The 18,657-nt window shown below is 40.7% G+C and overlaps 1 protein-coding gene across 1 annotated transcript in view; it reads right to left on the reverse strand.

Moving 5' to 3' along the window:
• Positions 1-18,657, reverse strand: part of LOC115910587 (maltase-glucoamylase, intestinal-like) — a 59,824-nt gene that overhangs the window by 9,623 nt on the left and 31,544 nt on the right. Inside the window, exons 13-18 of the mRNA XM_030960837.1 lie at positions 14,462-14,579; positions 11,419-11,587; positions 10,757-10,873; positions 8,027-8,175; positions 3,949-4,033; positions 1,392-1,448 (exon numbers count right to left, since the gene is read on the reverse strand). Coding sequence (XP_030816697.1) covers positions 1,392-1,448; positions 3,949-4,033; positions 8,027-8,175; positions 10,757-10,873; positions 11,419-11,587; positions 14,462-14,579 — 695 coding nt within the window. The remainder of the gene's footprint in view (positions 1-1,391; positions 1,449-3,948; positions 4,034-8,026; positions 8,176-10,756; positions 10,874-11,418; positions 11,588-14,461; positions 14,580-18,657) is intronic.

The raw sequence follows: 18,657 nt of genomic DNA on the forward strand, positions 1-18,657 counted from the left end.
TAAAAAAAACCCCAGTCATCAAGACACTGAGCAAAAAGAAAAAAAAAACTTTTGCTTCCTCTTTTTATACATACGGAGCCTGTCACAATTCAGTTTAAGGTAAGTGATTCATAGTCATTTGGGGATGTAAACTGTAGATTTTCTTCTCTTCTAAGAACAATTCTTCCCCTTTCAAGAAGTAATTACAGCACTCAGAGAGTGAAATTTGTGTGTGTGTAGACAACCAGCATTAAGTTCTCTGCATCATCCTTTTCTGGTTTAATGTCTCAAAACCTCAAGAAAAGACTTATGTACAGAGAAAATAACAGGAAGGCTTTGCTCTTGCCCTCTGTAAATTATGATGATGATTTATGATAATTATATGATTTATAAATCATATATTTACGATTTATTATTTTTAGCCAACTTCAGTTTGGATAAGCACCATGTGCATGACAAGTAAGTGCCAAATACTGGCAGGTGGGCAATGCCAGGGGCAGGCACATAGGCAGGGCAAGGGACAAAGGCCACTGTCCCTGTGCCCGGCCCAGCAAAGGTGTTCAGAGGGAACCATGAGGAGAGCTGAATTAAATGCTGGACTTTGCAGCATCACAGTCTCATGAAAAGAGAAAAAGGAAAGGATTGGATGAATATCCGAGGACACCAGCCAAATGCTGAAAATGACCAAACTTATTTTTAAAAAAGTCTGCATTTCCTCTGAGAGCAGTTCTGCCCTGCCTGCTCCTCTGCCAGGGACGCTCAGGAGACTTAACAACAGCCTGATGATCCTGGGCTCACATTTCTGAAAGCTCTTGGCATCAGCTCAACTGCTCCCATTGATGCCAAGCTGGGCTTAGCCTGCAGATTGCAGCAGAGCACCTCTAGAAATGCTGTCCTGGGGATGGTGTTGGAAAGGTCACGGCCCTGAAGAGAAGGTACTGGTATGTCCCACAGAGCAGATTGTTCTGCAGCTCTTCCAAATATGCCTTCTGTCAAAAGTGATGCATGTGCAAAAGTACATGCACAGGAGGGTTTGTGGCATGTTCTCAGGAGTGTGGCTTAGGTTTCTGCCTCTGTCTGCGTGCATGGAAGTGTATCAGAACGAGAATTAAAAGTGAAGGGCAAAGAAAGAAATCCTGGCATTTTCATGCACATCTAGGCTGCTCTTGAAAATTCTGTCTGCTGTGTCTTAGAGCTTTACATGGCAAAAATAGAAAACAAAATGTTACTGAAAGCTGTGTCATTTATTCTCCCAGCTAGCCTGATGCAGACTTTTTCTTCTCCAGTTTTCTTTATCTACAGATGCTGAGGTAAAAATACTGCTGAATGTTGCTAAAAGTTATTTTGCTGGAATTGTACCATTTTAAATTATTAGGAAAAAAAGTAAGAAAATTAATCTTAAAAATACATACGGTATAGTAGTCGAACCACTGTGCATCAGGGAAGTATACCTCCACAGTTCTTGCTTCCTGTAATTGTTATAAAGAGATTAGTCTTTTTCTTTTTGTATTTCTGATATTACATTAGCTTTATTATATTTGTGCATGGAGAGATGTATGCTGAATATTCTAATAACATCAAATTTTGGATATTATGGCTGAGTTATTGTCACAGCTGTGGACTAGTGCTGGCTAATCTATAATACTAAACAGACAAGCCCATCCTATTTGGGGGTTTTATTGCCATAGCCTGGGATGAGTCAATGTTACATGATTATTTTATTCTAGTACATAGCTCTATGTCTTGCAAATGTAACTGGCCTAGATGCACTCCTCCAACATCTGAGCAGCCCTAGTGATGGCTATGGCAGCTTTTCCAAGACAGGGCTTCACCTCTGAAGTGGGAGGACACCACTGCTCAGTGCCCCTTGCACCATTCCTGTCCCAGAAACAGGCAGAGAATGAGCTCTAGCACACAGAGGATGCAGATCCTTCTCTTCTTGTAAACAATTTAAAGTTGCAGATAAGTAATAATAAATAATAAATGTTTTGCTAATTGCACAATTACTGTACTTCATTTGCAGCATGTGTTGTGTCAGATCACTGCAGGGATGTAATCATGCTAAAGGCACTCTGTATTAATAACTCCAGGAACAGCTGGGATCAAAACATACTTCCATTTTTGTTACAAGTTGCTTATTCTCACAAACAGATTAATTTTTACTATCAGTGTAGATGTCTGTCCCTTTGCAGAATTATGGATTAGCCCCAAGGACTACCCCAGGAATGTGGAGCAAGAAAAGTAAAGGTGGAAGAGTTAAGGAAAAGTTACCATTTGACATTTTAGGGGTTTTAGATGTGTGAAAAACCCTATAAAGGCAAGATGCTCCCCTCTCCATCTCTTCTCAGTATTATGACAACCCTGGATATTCTGGTCTACAGAAAAGTGTGTAACCATCATCTGAGTCATGATGATTTCAGGGCCAGGTTCGATTGGGCTTTAAGCAGCTTGGCCTAGTGGAAGGCGTCCCTGCCCATGGCAGGGGGACTTGGAATTTTAGATGATCTTTAAGGTCCCTTTCCACCCAAACTATTCTATGACTCCATGATTCCACGAGCCTCACCTTTATGACTCCCTAAATAACAAAGCAGTGTGCAAGGCAGTTCTCCATTCTAACTCTTTTTTTGATATCTCACTTGCTCTCATCCCAGGACTCAAGGAGTGAAAGTCAAGTCATCCCTGACTCATGTTCTCTACACAAGCAGATGTCAAGCTGCAGTTTGACACAGTCACTGCTGGCCTGCACTGCCACAGTGAGGGGCTTACAGCACACCTCTGCCCCTGCCCTGCCAACTGGCCCAGCCCTGGCTGTCAGCTATCACACTGTAAGACCCTGCAATGTGCTGCATTCCAAGTTCTGCTTCCCTCATCACACCACAGGCAGCCTTCATTTTGTACTGCAGTTCTTCAAAAAACATCAGGAACTCCTTATCTAGACCCCCTATCATTTCATTTATCCTTATAATGTCCCCTTTTATTCAATTCTTTGCAGGAAGCCTTCCCTGGTTTGTCCCTTCCTCTTCATGGGAAGGGTTTTTTCCCCATCCTTTATCATCCTGCTGGTCTGAGACCCTGTGAAATCTTCTTTCTATTCTTCAGCTATTAGAAACCTGTGGGAGTCTGAAGATAAAGGACTGATGAATGAAGTGCCTCAGTGGGGTCAGAATGGTTTTAGAATTTAATTTATACTAAACTCACAGAGACAAAAGGGTTGGTTAAAAAACAAGGTAACAGTGTCCTGTTTAAATGTTTGATCATCAGCAACATCTAGAAATACATCAGCTATTCTGGCAGCATGCTGATTGCAAACAGCACTGGGATACATCCCATGCAAATACTTAGATCTGCTCAGACATACCTCTCTTGTGCTGCCAGCAGTCAGTGGTGGGCAAGGAGAGATACACACCCTTGCTCCAGCCAAGCAGGGAGAGCCATGTGCCCAGCACAGCAGAGGGAACTGCTGCTTTTTAAAACCTGTCCTGTTAGCAGCTTACAATATCATTATCGTTTCCATAATGACTGCTTTTGCCTGTGATGCTGGGAGACTCCTACCACAGCCCCTGAGAGCTGCAGTTCCAAAACACTGTGGGTGAGCAGTAATATGGAAACCAGTTTGCTTTCATATCTGTGTGTTTCTTCCTAGCTCGACAATTACTGCTCTGTGTGTGTCCTTGGAGACTGCTGCCAGCACAATAACAGGAGCACGTGAGGGGCAGCATCCAGCCTCTTTACATGCTTTCCTCACTTGGAGTAAAAGGGAAAGGCTGTGCCCTCACTTTCATCCTCCCACTTCAAGTACTGAGAAGCTCTGTACTGCCTGTGCTGCTCAGAAACGTGTTCTGAAGCTTTGACAGTGGAGAGTAGAAAGGGATGGATATGAGCAAACATGCTGTGAATGACATCCAATGCCCTAAGCACCACTCATTTCTTTTATTCCAGTGCGATGGCATTTTTAATTACAGTACTTGCCTCTTCAAGAACAGGAGCAATCATAAAGGCAGATCCCCAAAGGAAGGCAGTATCTATTTCATGAGTCTCTGGATCAGAGGTAAATCTGTTTTGAAAGTTAAATACACAATGTTAATTCATAGTTGATAGAATTTGCCAAATATTTTGATATTATTCACTGCGACAAGAAATCTGCTTCCTCAAAGTATCCTTCAACACAGCCAAGTATTTTTTCTGATTGAAGGAATGTCAAAAACTGGACAGAGATTCAGATATTTCAGTAGCACCTACCATCCCAGAGCAGACCAGAACTCTCGCAAAATGATGAAGCTGATTTCTTTTCAGAACAGCAACAGTGGGAAAACAACTTACTTCTGTTCAGTGGGCTGAGACTTCATTGTGGGAGCCGATGAGCAGGACAAGGGCCAGGCCCAGGAGAGGGAATACAGAGGAAAACCACTGTGCTCTAGGATCTAAAGCATTTGTGAAAATCCTTGGATTTGGCCTCCCACAGCTTTCACAGATTTACATTTGAAATTGTTTGCAAGACAAACACAGAGCAACACTCATACATATTGTACGTTTTAGCCGCCTCTCCTGAATGGATGGAAAACCTGTGGAATTCAGTCCATTTTATTCAATGCACTAAACTTGTTTTGGATTCTGATCCTGTTCTCCAGAATGGTCACAGTACCATTTGCCTGGCATCACTTGCCTTCTCTTGGGAAGAGATCTCTATTCCACTGTGCATTAGCTAATGAAAATACTGAATGGCACCTGGCAAAGAAGAGAGATCCTTCCCAACTCAGGAACCTCCTTTCCTCCAGCATAAAATCCTTGAGAATTTAAATAGGTTTTCAATCAGCTGTAAGTCTCTTCCTGAAGAAGTAATTAATGGATCCCAGTTCTTATAAGAACATCACATACACAAAAAATTCACATCTCAAATCCTCCTAAAATCAAAGTACCTTCTATTTCCTGACCTCTACTACTCCTCTGCCTCTCTGTCCCTCCAACAGCCCTGCTGCCTTGTCAGAGATGGTAACTGGTCTGTTTTTCATGCATTTTTGACAAATTCACACTGCCTATTGCATATTTACACATTATTCTCTAAGGATGTATAAACTCCCTGTTTAAAAATTCCTTTACTGTGTCTCTTTCACAGGCTTTGCAGCTGCCCCTGTCTAAAGCCAGGTCTCTGTTGAACACCAGCTGGAGCAGAGTGGTTCAGTGTCAGTGCCCTGCTCCACACCCTGCCTGCTCAGGGCAAAGGCACACACTGCACCCAGCCCAGGCTTACAGAAATCTCCCCAAATAAGTAAAGATAATTTGGCAATAAAAAGACACCCACTGAGTCCTCAGTTTCTAAAATATTGTAAACTTAGGGGAGTACATGGAACTTAAGAAAAAATGTTCTTGAAGGCATGTCTTGGGCTCTCCTTGAAAGAAACCTCAGTTTGTTCAGAGGTTTTTTTTTTTTCCTGTCCAGAACAGTAGCTCTTTTGGACACCTTAATCTTGGTCATTATTGCATTGTGACATAATACTTTTAAATGTTTAAAGCAGATTATGGCTTTTGATGAATTACCTTGTCCTAAAGTTTTTGAAATATAAAACATGAGTTTTTCTTGTCATCTCAGTAAGTTCTCTGTATTTTCAATTCAACTGTGATAAAATTGTAACAGTAATAAAATACATTTTGTTGTGGGAGATTGCAGGACAAAAAGCTGATCAAGAAATTATGAATAAAGAAGAATCAATTGTTTTTGTACATGGAAACAAGATTCTCACCCTTTTACTCAGCACAATTTCCTCTTGCAATTATAGCAACCACTAGCACAAATTCAGCAAACAAATGAACTTTCCTATTTTGAAACTATAAGCCATTAAAGCATGCTGTCATCTATGAAAGGTCTTTAATTCCATCTACTGCTTCCTCTGGTTAGATGCTGGCCTCTTTTCTGTCATATTTCCCTCCTGGTTAGCCATTAAACACATCTTTCCCTTTCACTAATGGATTACCACCTCACAGTCTTTTTTGGTATCAATACCTCTGCTTTATGGAGTGAAAGCCTCTGAGGTAACAAATACATTTAAAAGAATCTTCTGGGATGTTGTTCGTGTTTGTTACTTGAAACAAGCCCCTAAATGTTCCAAATGGAATGAAATGTCCACATGAAACAGCTATTGCTTGGAGACTCCCTGCCTAGGTATAGTTGTTTTCATGGTGAGGACTCTGAACTCATAAGAACTTCACTAATGCAGGGATTTTTTAGTTTTCCTTTGTATTTTTTACAAGTAAGAGGCAAGGTTGATGTAAACTTCCATCATCCATACACTGAAATTTCTGTTTCAGTTCTCTTTCTCAAAACCCCACATTTCTCCTCCTGTTAGCATCTGGGTCACTTTCTCTGCTTGGGCAGACCTACTACTAAACCACTTAATATTACTTAGAATTAGTAAGAAATACACATTAAGTAATAGCAGTGAATAATAGTAGCCAGAATTAACTACTAGTAGTAAGAATCACTTTTAACCTATTTTACGATCTAGCTATGGCAACATTAACAAGTGATGGGGCTAGGGTGCCAGCAGTGGCACTGGGGAGGGAAACATCTCCTGATGCCTACCCTACTTACATGCTTTTGAGAGGTTTTATTTCCTAGTAATCCAGTAAACTCTGGTCCTGCTGACTAAGCTCCCATCAGTGTCTGTAGTGAACCTCTCAGCTCAGTTTCATCTGACAAAAGCCTCTGCTGGTGCATCTGAAACTGCTCTACAACTCTAATCAAAGCAAATTTGGAAATTTGCCAATGTGGGCATGGCCCACATAGAGTACAGGTATGCTGGCAATGGTCAGAAAGGCAGCTTTATTGACACTAGAGGAATTCTGTATTAGCAGAGATTAGCTAATATGAATGCAAAATTAACTTGGGCATTTCCAATATTAACATAAACTACATTATATTAAGCCATATATTAAAAAATACCTAAAATAAATACTTTAAATAGCATATTACCAATTGTAAATTATGAGTACCTGTAAAATGCTCCCTAATTTTATCCAGTAAAATGACATTGCCAAGTAGAAAGAGTAAGGATACTTCTTTTAAAATGTATCAGTTAACCATTATGCTGAGTAAGCAAACCAGATGTTTTCAAGCATCCTTTCCATGCCTGAATGGTCTGCACTTTGGTGTAACCTCAGTTTAATTTGAAAAAAATGCCTTACCCTTTAACCAGAATGTTTTTAAGCTAAAGGCAAAAAAAAAGAACATTACACAGTCTAGGACATAGCCTGCACCAATGAAATAAAATTGTGGCAGAGCTTCAGGCTTTCATATGTATTGTTTGCACTCCTTTTGCTCAAGTCTTTGCATAAAGCATTCTGAAGTAGAAAATTAATCAAAAGCAGGTATAAAACTGATTAGAAGATTAGGACAGGGAAACTAAACCTCAGCTGGATTCCTGCTTCTTCCAAAAAAGAAAAAATTAGTTGTTCCAAAAATCTGAGCTTAATTTTCAAAGTGGCTTTTCAGTCTGCATTTATTAATCTCGGTTTTGCACCTGCTTCTACACTCCAACATCTCTATCTCTGTTTTCTCTGTGCAATTTGTGGACACAGATGTGGGTTTCATAGATAGCATGCAGATCCAAGTGCTAAATTGGAAAAAAACCCCAAACACTATGGGTTATTGGACTCTCTGTATGAGGCCTTTTAGCATTCTGGATCAGAATACAGATTTCATCGATTTCATTCAAATACAGTAAATACAGGTATGTGACTCTCATTTTTGAAATAAAAAAGAACTATATATTTGCCTAAGACTAAAAATTTTCAGAATTCTTCTTTCTTAAGTTTGTCTTTTTCACTCCACTGGAAACAAAAACAGGCTATATACTAATGGAAATTAATTGCATATATTAAGAGTTATCTTTGTGCATATAACTTGATTGATTTAACTGTTCAACTGTTATTTTAAAAGAGAGGATGCAATAATAATACTGTGACTATCCTCCTAAGGATATCAACCATTACCTACATAAGAGCTCACCTACTTTGTGAGCAAATCAGAATGAAAAAGAGACTCCAAACTCACTCGTGCATCAGTGAGCGCACCACGGTGCCCCCGTGAACGTGAGACTCGTAGAACAGGGTGTACAAGTACGGCAGCAGGGAGTATCTGATCCGAAGAGTAGCACGAGATATCTCGGCAAATTCATCTCCAAACACAGCTGGGTCTTGTTCCTGTCCAGGAAAAGCTTAGATTTGTACTGAGCATTGAAACAAACTCAGCAGAGAAGCTGTGTGCAGCATAAGGAGAGCTGTGGCTGGCATGATGCTACAGAAGTAGAGTGTTTAAATAAGAAAAAGCACTCATTTGCAAACTGCAAGATATATTAAGAACAACATCCATTATTCCCGAACTAACATTTGTATAAAATTCTTAACTTGAAAAATTCCAGTGAGTTCTAAAAGATCAGGCCCCACCACAAGGTATGTGAGCCCTCTGCAACCACCCCTAAGCTTGTGAGGAGATGGAAGCTGGGGCTCCATGCCTGTGCTCAGGAACAGATACCCGGCATCTAGAAATTAATTTATCCTGGAGATGCAAGCCCTCTCAGAGAAAGGAGATGCAACACACAAAAAAGGGAAGACTGATAATCTGCAGATCAAAGTCAAACGCATAATTACATTGGCCACAAATGTAAAGGCAAGTCTAGGTAAAAGAGTAAACTCATAATCCTACTGAAGCCATCAGGTGGCCAAAGTCACTGTGTGTGGTACAGAAAACATTTCATCCATTCAAGAAACTTGATTTCTCCTCCTGTGAGCCACATTTTAGGATGCCCTGACTGACAGTGTACCCATACATCAGCAGTGCCCCTCAGCTTCTACTGCCAGCAATGCTCTCCTGTGGGACAGGGCATGCACTGGGTGCCACCATCAAGGGGCAGGTTGCAGCAGCCTGTCTGTATTCACTGGCTGGGTTTGGTCCTACTCCAACACAACCTTGCCTCTCCCCTGGGATGGCAGGCAGAGCACGCAGCCAGGGGCAGTGCTGATTTGGGAAGAGCTCCATCTTTAATTCCTCCTGTCAACCTCTCCAGTGCTAAACAGCCAGCTTACAAATCACATGGCTCCCTTTCTCCTTCATGACATCTTTCCAGAGTACTCAATTTTCTCATTAAAGCTGAAGACTATATGATGAATTCCAAGGATAATGAAATGCAAAAGAAACAGAAGTAACAAAGCTTTTTATATTATCTAGTGCTTTTCAGACAAGAAAAATATTAATTAAACTGTTTGAAATATCCAATGAATTAGGCAAAGTGGGTATTTAAGATTTTATTTTAACACTAACCTAATGTTAATTAAATTCAATATTTAAGTAAAATTTCACCATTATTATGTTTATATCAGAATTACTCACTAAGAATACTCCCTGCTGGCTCTGAGCTCCAGAACATCCATCTATTATTTCAAAAATTGCACTATATTTTTACCAGTGTTCTGACACTATACAAACACTGCTTAATTTCACAAAAAAACAGTCAGACTTCTTAGGTTATGCTGAGTCACCCAAAATGCCTGTTCATTTCCTTCTGTGAACACAATATTTTAAATGCATTTAAGTAATCCAATAAAACCAAATATATCTCTCAGTTGCAGCACCCATCATATAGACCCATTGCTTTCTTCTTGTTTATTAAATTGTGCATATGAGATTGATATCCACTCACCCAGGTCAGACTCTGTTTGCATGCTCAAAGGGCCAAGCAACCATATAAATATATATATGTACACCTCTAACTTTAGTGGAGAGGCAAATGGAAAATATTTCTCAACATCAACAGCTAATGCCTCACAGACATTTCTTCTCCTACAAAGAAATACCTCAGGGATCTACAGGCTAATTCCTGACCCTTGTAATGATAGTACTATGGTTTATTATTCCTGCATTTGCCCAGTTGCTGAACATCCATAATACTTTCATGTAGAGACAAAGGTCTACCTGGGAGTGTAAATATTGCAGCATTTTGATGATGCAACTTTAAAGAAACTGAAGATTAGCAAATAACCTGAGCTCCAGCATTGCACAGATCAGTTTACAGAAGGAAAAAACCCCAAACATTTCTTGAACAAACAGAACCATTTCATCATGGTTGCAGATAAACACAGAATAATTACAAAGGATAGCAATTCAAACTTCATAGCTAGAAATGACCTGATACTTCTTCCTGTTTGCAACAAGTGTTTAAAGGACTTTTATGGTGTTGAAACCAGGGCATGGATCTGGACTAAGGCTGCACTTTTTCATTCATCTCATGGCTCATTAGCCTTTTCTGGTCTTGGTTGCTGCTTGGCTGATAATGATGTCACTATGGGTGCCTCTCCTTGGAATTCTCACATGTTTGTAACTTGCTTTTAAACAGCAAACATGGTGTATAATGATCTCTCTCCCCCTCCGCAATACTTATTATAATTACTGAAGTATTGAAACCAAAGTTGTAGCAATCAAGGGAGTAGGAAGATATCCCAACACTCACTGGCTCTTAAATAAAACCTGAGCTTCAGTAGGTAAAAATGAAACAGATTCATTTTATCAACAGTGTGAGAAGACCGTTGTTTCTATGTTATCTTTACATTACGGGTGGGAAAAATTTACATTTCACTGTGTAATTCCTGCTCTCAGTGCAGCACTCCTTTTCACCTACTGCTCCAGTTTACCCAAGAATGGCAGGTTAATTTTGGAGAAAGCAACACAAATCACTGTCCACATAACCATAATCATAGGCTACAGCTTTATGTAACTTTGTTTACTTACTATGTTTCCCTCTGAATTGTGGTTTCTGGAAAATGGATAGAAAGAGCCAAGCTGCATCCAGCGCAGGCAGAGTTCATAGGTAGTGTTGTAGTTAAACCCACAGATATCAGCACCAATCTACGAAAAAATTAAATTGTGTTTGTGATTGTGACTGAAATCTCTCCCAAATGAGAGACTACAGAAATTTGCTAATAAAAAAATTTTTGGAAAGAAATCCCAGTTTCGAATTACTTTATAAGAATGCTCTATAATGATATAAATTTTTCTGTGACTGAGGTTGTACTGTCTCCTAGAGCACCAAGTTTACTGTGGAAGATCTGACTGTATTTCAATAATTCTACAAATTCTCCATCCCAACTTGCAAACCCAGAAATATATAAATGAGCCCTAATCACAGAGTACATAATTTGAAATCCTAGAGTACATAATACAAAGAGATCGGTTTTGGATGGCATGCATTAGGTCAGTCTGAATCTTGCAGTGCTGTTTTTGTTTCCCTTCAGCAGCCAAGACTGGCATTTGGCCTTTTAATATGCAGTTCCTTAGGCTGTGGGGGCTGTTACTGCTGGCCATCTTAAGTGGCCTGTTTCAGAAAACATTTAAGCTAATTTGAAGTGATATTGTGTATAAGCCAGCACCTGCCTGGAGGATGCCAGACTTACATAGGGAATGCCAAAGAGGTTGAATTCCATGATTCCAATGATGGAGCGGCGCAGGTCCTTCCACAGAGAGAAGTTGTCACCGAGCCAGTGAGCAGTGTGCTTGCCGCTGCCAACGAATGTGGACCGGCTCAAGACGAACGGCCGCTTTCCAGTAGCCTGCTGGACAACACTGTAGAGAAATGCAACAAGATCATCTAAAACAGGAATGGTAACCAAAACATCTTCAAATCAACCTGAGCGTTCAGGCACAATTTTATCTGAAAGGGTATTATTCATGAAACAATTATTATGGTGATCCCTACTCTTGTGATCCCTACTCACATGCAAATGTGGCTGCCAAACTGTATATAAAAGGAAGATTTACACAGTGGCCAAAACAAAACCAACAAACAAAAAATCTATCTGATTCACTAAACAATTTGCCTCAGGTATTTCAATCTTCCTAAATAATAATTTGTGTTTAATTTATTCTCAGCAGTGTCTCAAAATGAAAATTCAAACAATAATTTCCTTTCTATACTAGTATATTTACTTAAGTGTCCAACGAGTTCCTAAAAAAGAATATAATATGTATTTTTTTCAACACAGGATTTATTTAGAGATCTGTATTGGTAAATAAAGTTCCAATATCCAGGAACTAAAAACATGAAAAACCCCAATGAAACACAAAACCAAAAAACCAAAACCACACAAAAATATCAAAAGTATATCTAAACATCTTATAAAAAATAAGCAATCAATATAGAAAAAAACCTGTAATAATTCAAAATGCCACCCCATCCTTGTAGTATTTTCTCTCGTTTCCTGTCTTTTTTGATATATGAGGTTTCATTACAGATTTAGTGGTACAATGAATTTATCTTTGCTTTTTGAAAATAATTTTGCTGTGTCACCAGAAAATCAAGAGAATGTGCCTTACAAACAAATCTATTACAAAATTCCTCAGAATAGGATACTCTTTGTACATAATTGTAAATTGCAGTATTTTATATTGCAGGAACTCAAATTCAACTCTTCTTTAATATGATTTGGGCAACACAATTTAGGTTCTCTTGGAAATTCTAGCATGAAATATTAATCATATTGTTCACCATCTACTTCTTTCTCCCTTTTCTTAATGAGATTTCATCAAGAGTTCTTTCACCTGTATTCATCATGGCCCAGTGTTTGCTCTTGGGTCTGTAATGGCACAGAGATTATAAAGTGCTTCAACACTTGCAAAAAAGCCCAGCAGCTTTCATGGAAGAAAGCTGAATGTATTAACTTTAGGGGCCATATGCAGCAAGAGGTGCAGTTCTTTAACTGTGAGGGACCTGCTGGTTCTGGTTTGCAGGTGCACTGTTGGGCTAATAACTGTACAAGACTCCATGTGCTTCACATAAATGTTATTTTGGAGCTTTTCATGGATGTCTTGAGCAGGAGTGCTCTCCTCTGGCTGCCTTTGGCTCCATGTGCAAATACAGGTGCTAATGAGCGCAATATCAGATCAACTCAACTATGATCCAGAGCTGCAAAAACAATTTGTAACAAGTAATTTATTGAATAATTTCAGTCTTTCACAAACCATTGCAGAGCAGGTCCTAATGTTGTCAAATGCCTTTGTTGATTTAAATTATTTACAGAATATCATGTGCAAATAACTCTTGGCATTAAGCTATGCACAAACTGATTGCTGCTAGTTTATGTATTCAAATTCAAACCATTTGACATAGGCCAGATGACACATTTCCTATTCTCTGTCTGCCTTAGAATAATTCTTAGAATTGCTTTTTTATATGAAATTGTCATTCATTTTCATCCAATATCTTGCAATTGATGCTGGTGCTAAATATTCCTGTCAGTAATTTCATTTAATATATTCTTTGTGAAGAGTGAATGCAGAAAGGATATACAACCAGCATTGAAAGGAAATCTATTTGAGAAACCCAAATGAATATGTACAAAAAATACTTCAGCAAAGTCTCCCAGCTTTGCACCAGAATCAACCCCTGCATATACTTTTGGTGGTCTTCACCACATTTGGCCGAGTAAAATAAGTTTGTTGAGAGGATCTCTTCAAAGACTGGGGAATAGGGGCCCAAAAACCATGGTAAGAAGTCCAGGGCTCAAGGTCTTCCTGTTCTTTCTCTCAAAAGCAGAACTGTGCTTCAGCCAGGCCCATAAGTGTTGGCAAACTACTTCTGTTTTTTCCCAGGGCTTCCCTTGCCCTGGACTTGGCATATAAAATACAAACGCATCAGCACCAGAATTAGGCTCACTTAACCATGCCCTCTGGATGCTATCAGAATCCAGCTTCTGAAAATGAGTGCTAAATGCTGAAACAGGCCACACATGGACCCCTGCTTTGGCTCTTCCATTGTGTTATGAAATTTCCCAGTGTTTTAGCTCAATCCCTGCTGGAAAAGCCATGATCTGCCCATTTCATTTAATCCAACAGCCAGCTTTCCACAGCAACAGCCTGCCTGCGTAAGCTGGCTTTCAGTGCTTCCCAGCTGCAAAATGAGTTTTACAGTAGCTGACAGCAACTGTGCTGCAATGCAGCTCTAACCTCCTGAACCAACTGAGGCCCAAGCCAATCTGCAAAGCACTGCCTGCCAGGAACCAGAGGCAGCTCCAGAAGCAGCCAGGGGACCTGAACAGTTTGGATTCTCCACTGACAGTGACAGAACCTCCTCTACCACAATAGTGAAGAGACAGACAAATACTCCTGACACCACACAAGGCTGCTTCTGCTGCCAATGCTCATGAGACGCTCTTACAGAGCACAGGAGCATCTTGCTCTAGATATACAAAAGCAGCAGCTGTAAAGTTAGGCCTTATACATACATCCTGATTTAGATGAGAAAAGTAAAATCAGAAAGGATTCTGTTCCTTGTTCCAAGGTTCATTTTTCTTGAAACTTCTTACTAAATGGCAAACAATGAAACAAGACATGGGTCTGTTTCTTATTAAATACTATTACAGATTTTCCAAGTAACACCAGTGCCTTTTAAAATGCATTTTAATCACCTGGAATCTGATTACAAATATTTAGAAAACTTACTTGAATGTTGGCTCTGTCTGGGACCAGCCAAAGAGAGAGTGTGTGTTGTAGTGCTCCCCGAGGTAAGTCTTGGAGTCAGGACACAGTGTCTTTTCCGCCAGGGAACGATCAGTGATACCTGAGAATGATACAAATCACTGTAAAATCATATACATCACAATTCAAGTCTCTTCACGTTTCTACACATTTAGGGGTGAAAACACCAAAATATTTGGGAAGAGGAAAAGCTGAAGTGCTGGACCTGCACTGATTTGAGGTTAGCACATAGCCACAAATACTTGTTTGCACACAGGCACATGTCCTTGGAGAGGGGAGATGCCTGAGTACACACTGATAATTAATTTCAAGTTCTTTGTCCAATAATTCAAAATATCTGTACAGGTGTCATGTATTCAGTAAGTAATAGAAAGAAAATATCTGCTTTGATGAATTAAGAATATATTATTTTACACAATGACAAATTTTAGTTAACAGCAGAAATATTGCTCAGATGCTGCCTGGTCCTTGATCCCATATCATGGAGATGCTGGCAAAGCCCATTTGGTGCAAAAAAAATTTCCATCCTCTTCAGGTAACCACTGTGAAAATGCCTCATGAAGTTCAGCAGGAATTGGGCAGGTCAGATGTTTATACATTTGTTGGGGGTTAGTTTCCCTTCCTTTTGTTCCTTTTAGGGAATTTTTTCCCATAAGCCGCTAGGAAACACTAATGACTGAGTACCTAAGAAAAACAGAAGGAGTGGCCAAGCTCAGGGGAGGAGGACATCTGGTTGCACTTCTCTTAGCTGGAGTTTCTCTCCGAGGGGAGAGAGACCGCGGGAATTGGGCAGGTAAAGGACAGGGCTGGGGCAGCGGCTGGCTCTCTTCCTCTCGGCTTTGGAGGAGGACGATCGGAGCTGCTGCTTGGGGAAGGGAATTCGCTGCTGCTGCCGGAGCCCAGCCCAGAGCTGCTTATTCTGCTGTGGGGTGAACCTCTGCTTTTGAGAGCAGCCACTGAACAGGGACCTCATTAACATCCACCTCACTAAGAGAGGGACCTATCCCCATCTGTCCAGGATCCTGAGCTCGCCTCTCCCGGCCCTGCTGAGAGCTGGGCCACCGCTGCCCCGCCCCTGCTGCTTCTTCCAGCACTGCTCTGAGTTTTTTGCTGCACTGTAACCCCTCACTCCCTGCCTGCTGAGACATCCTGCCACCCCATCTTGCTGCTTGCGAGAGTCCTGCTGGGGCACCGGGACCGGCTGCCCCAGGTTCGTGAAGCAAAGCCAGTTCTCCATCCCTTCCCTCACCACCACACGGGCTGCCCGAGCCCGCGCCGCAGCGCCCCCTGCAGCCGCGGGGGATGCACTGCACCTGCCCCGCCCACTGGGAGCAACAGCGCCTCTGCTGGCCGTGCCCGGAACTGCACCGAGGGGGAAAGTGCGGCAGCCAAAAGGTCGGGACGGGGTTCCGGGTTCTGTTTATTATTAATGCTGCAGCTGCTGTTGTTTTGTTTGCTTTGTTACACATACTAGTAAAGAATTGTTATTTCTATTCCCATATCTTTGCCTAAGAGCCCCTTAATTTCAAAATTATAATAATTTGGAGGGAAGGCGTTTACATTTTCCATTCCAAGGGAGGCTCCTGCCTTGCTTAGCAGACACCTGTCTTTCAAACAGACAACATTATATTTATTTTTAGAGATGGAGTTGCAAATATTATAAAATTCTCACAAAATAAAAAAGAAAGTGAATTCTAAAATATTCTTTTTTCTCATGCTTAATTAGGTGCATGCACTATTGTAAATATTTCTCCATGAACAAGCAATCTCCCTGCCTAATCGCACTTCCTGTATGGTTGCAGTTCATTATCACAATTTCTCTGTACTTGAAACCCCATTAGCCTCTCAGCCCTGCTGTGCCACTACAGCTACAATCCTTGTGTTTGAATCTTTAGACACAAAGACTCCAGTGTCGGTGATCTACATCAGAAATAACTTAATTTATAGGCAATTTCCAAGTAACTTTGACTGATATGTCTTTGAAGAAGACACTTAGTTTCTGGGGAAAGTCACACTTAATGTCCCAGTGGTTCTTGATTATTAGCCCTATAAATTTAAGGTGGGATAGGAGAGAAAATGCTACCACATGAATCATAGGCTCATGCTTCATTCTTATTCTGAGTATTTTGTATTCTGCCTCAGTAATACTGATTATTTTACAATTGCATATTAATCTTCAGTATAAAGTGTTTTATAGAAAATGTATTTGAAGGACATCTGGCTTAAACAAGAAGTTCAAACCATGGTTATGTGTAATCATGGTTATAAAATTTAGATAAGGAGGTTGAAGGCTACACTGACAAAAAGCCTGAGGCTCTGAGACTGGGACTTGCACAGATGAAATCACCTAAGACAATAGTGAGCTCCCAAAACTCTGCTAACCCCAGGAAGGTCCTAATATCTTACTGGACTAAGCTTAGGGCACCTCTCATACCTACATAAGTCAAGGGCTTGGACAGCTATGAACAGGCACCTATTCTATAAAGTGAAACAGAAAAGAAAGCCCTTAAATACTGGTTTATAATGGATTCCCTACATGTTGGGATATAATGCCTAGGGCTCCTGGCTGCAGAAGGAATACCAGTACCAGAGAAGTCTCTGGGAAGACCTTAGAACAGCCTTCTGGTACCCAAACACGATCTACAAGAAACCTGGAAAGGGACTTTTTAAATGGGCATGGAGTGATAGGACTCCATGAGAGGGTAATGGTTTCAAGAGAGTAGGTTTATATTAGACACAAGGAAGAAATTCTTTCTGGTGAGGGTGGTGAAACACTGAAACAGGCTGCCCAGAGAAGCTGTGCATGCCCCATGCCTGGAAGTGTTCAAGGCCAGGATGGATAGGGTTTCAAGAAAGCTGGTCTGGTGTCCCTGCCCACGCTAGGGGGGCTGGAACAAGATGGGTTTGAAGGCCCCTTCCATCACAAACCCATCTATGATTCCATTATATCACTCTAACACTGCTAGTCACAAGCAGAAGCAGGGGCATATGTGCATGAGTCAAGTCAGAGAAACTGGGCTCAAAACACTCCTGTCTTCAGTATCTCTCAGTGTCCTTACATGTCATGCAGGCCTCTAGGCCTGAGTCCCTCCTGGTAGCTCAGACATCAATGCTAATCTTCACAGAGCTCAGCTGCAGCTGCATGGCTCACAAGCCACTGCATAGGCTCACTCTCAGTCCTCTATTTGTGATGTAAAGGGAGCTCTGCTCTTTTGGCCAGTTTACCCAGTCTCTCACATCTTTTATGCAGCTCTGAAGACTGACAAAAAATGAAAGTAATTTAAGGCAAAGGGGGAAATTCTCATCAGTTCCTGGGCTTTGGTCAAGACCCACAGGGTAAGTATGCAGTGGTTACCCCACAAAGAGAGCAAACACCAAAATCATCATTAAAAGCTCTCCTTCTGCTTTCAAAAATTCACAATCTCTTTCTAATATTTTGTCATGTTTTTGTTATGCTTATGTTTCTCTTATATTCAAAGTAAAAAAAAAAAAATTGCCATTTAATAAAGAAAATTTAGAATTCTCATGAGAGTACAAAAACCTGAAGGGGAAAAGGGGACATTTCCAATACTCCACTGCCAATACTCCAACCCTCATGCATCAGCTTCCTACTGCACATTAACATTGCTCAGGCAGCTGGGCTTTCCTGGGGATATGTTGGCTGGATTAACTACCACACCACTGGCAATAATCATAGGTACTCATGGCCTCCTGAGGACGAATGAGCATATCATTAACTCAGCTACTGGAAGAGATTTTTCCATTCCTGTAAGTTTCCCATAGTCTTAGACATTTTAAAACTTATTTTTAGCCTGTTTCTAGTAACACAGTGAAAATTTCTTTCCAAAGAGAAAGGAAATATATTGAACTATGGCACCATCTGCTTTGTCATAGTTTGTGAGAAGGCCATCGCTGAGACTAGCGGTGGCAAGGGTTACTTCATAAGTCTGTAGCTGAGTTACCGTATGTAGGTATCTTGCTCTTTTTCTGATGTGGACCAGTTGCTCAGAGAACAGCAAGAAAGGTAATTTTTCTAGTCCTGTAATGAGGCAGAACCTTGGACAGAGGAAAGTGATTGTTTTTGATACTCCATGAAAGCTGAGCCACTGGAGTCTTGAACAAATATGTAATTGAACTTACAGAATAGGCAGCGAAAGATG

The sequence above is a fragment of the Camarhynchus parvulus genome, chromosome 1A (assembly GCF_901933205.1).
Source record: "Camarhynchus parvulus chromosome 1A, STF_HiC, whole genome shotgun sequence".
Taxonomy (NCBI): Eukaryota; Metazoa; Chordata; class Aves; order Passeriformes; family Thraupidae; genus Camarhynchus; species Camarhynchus parvulus.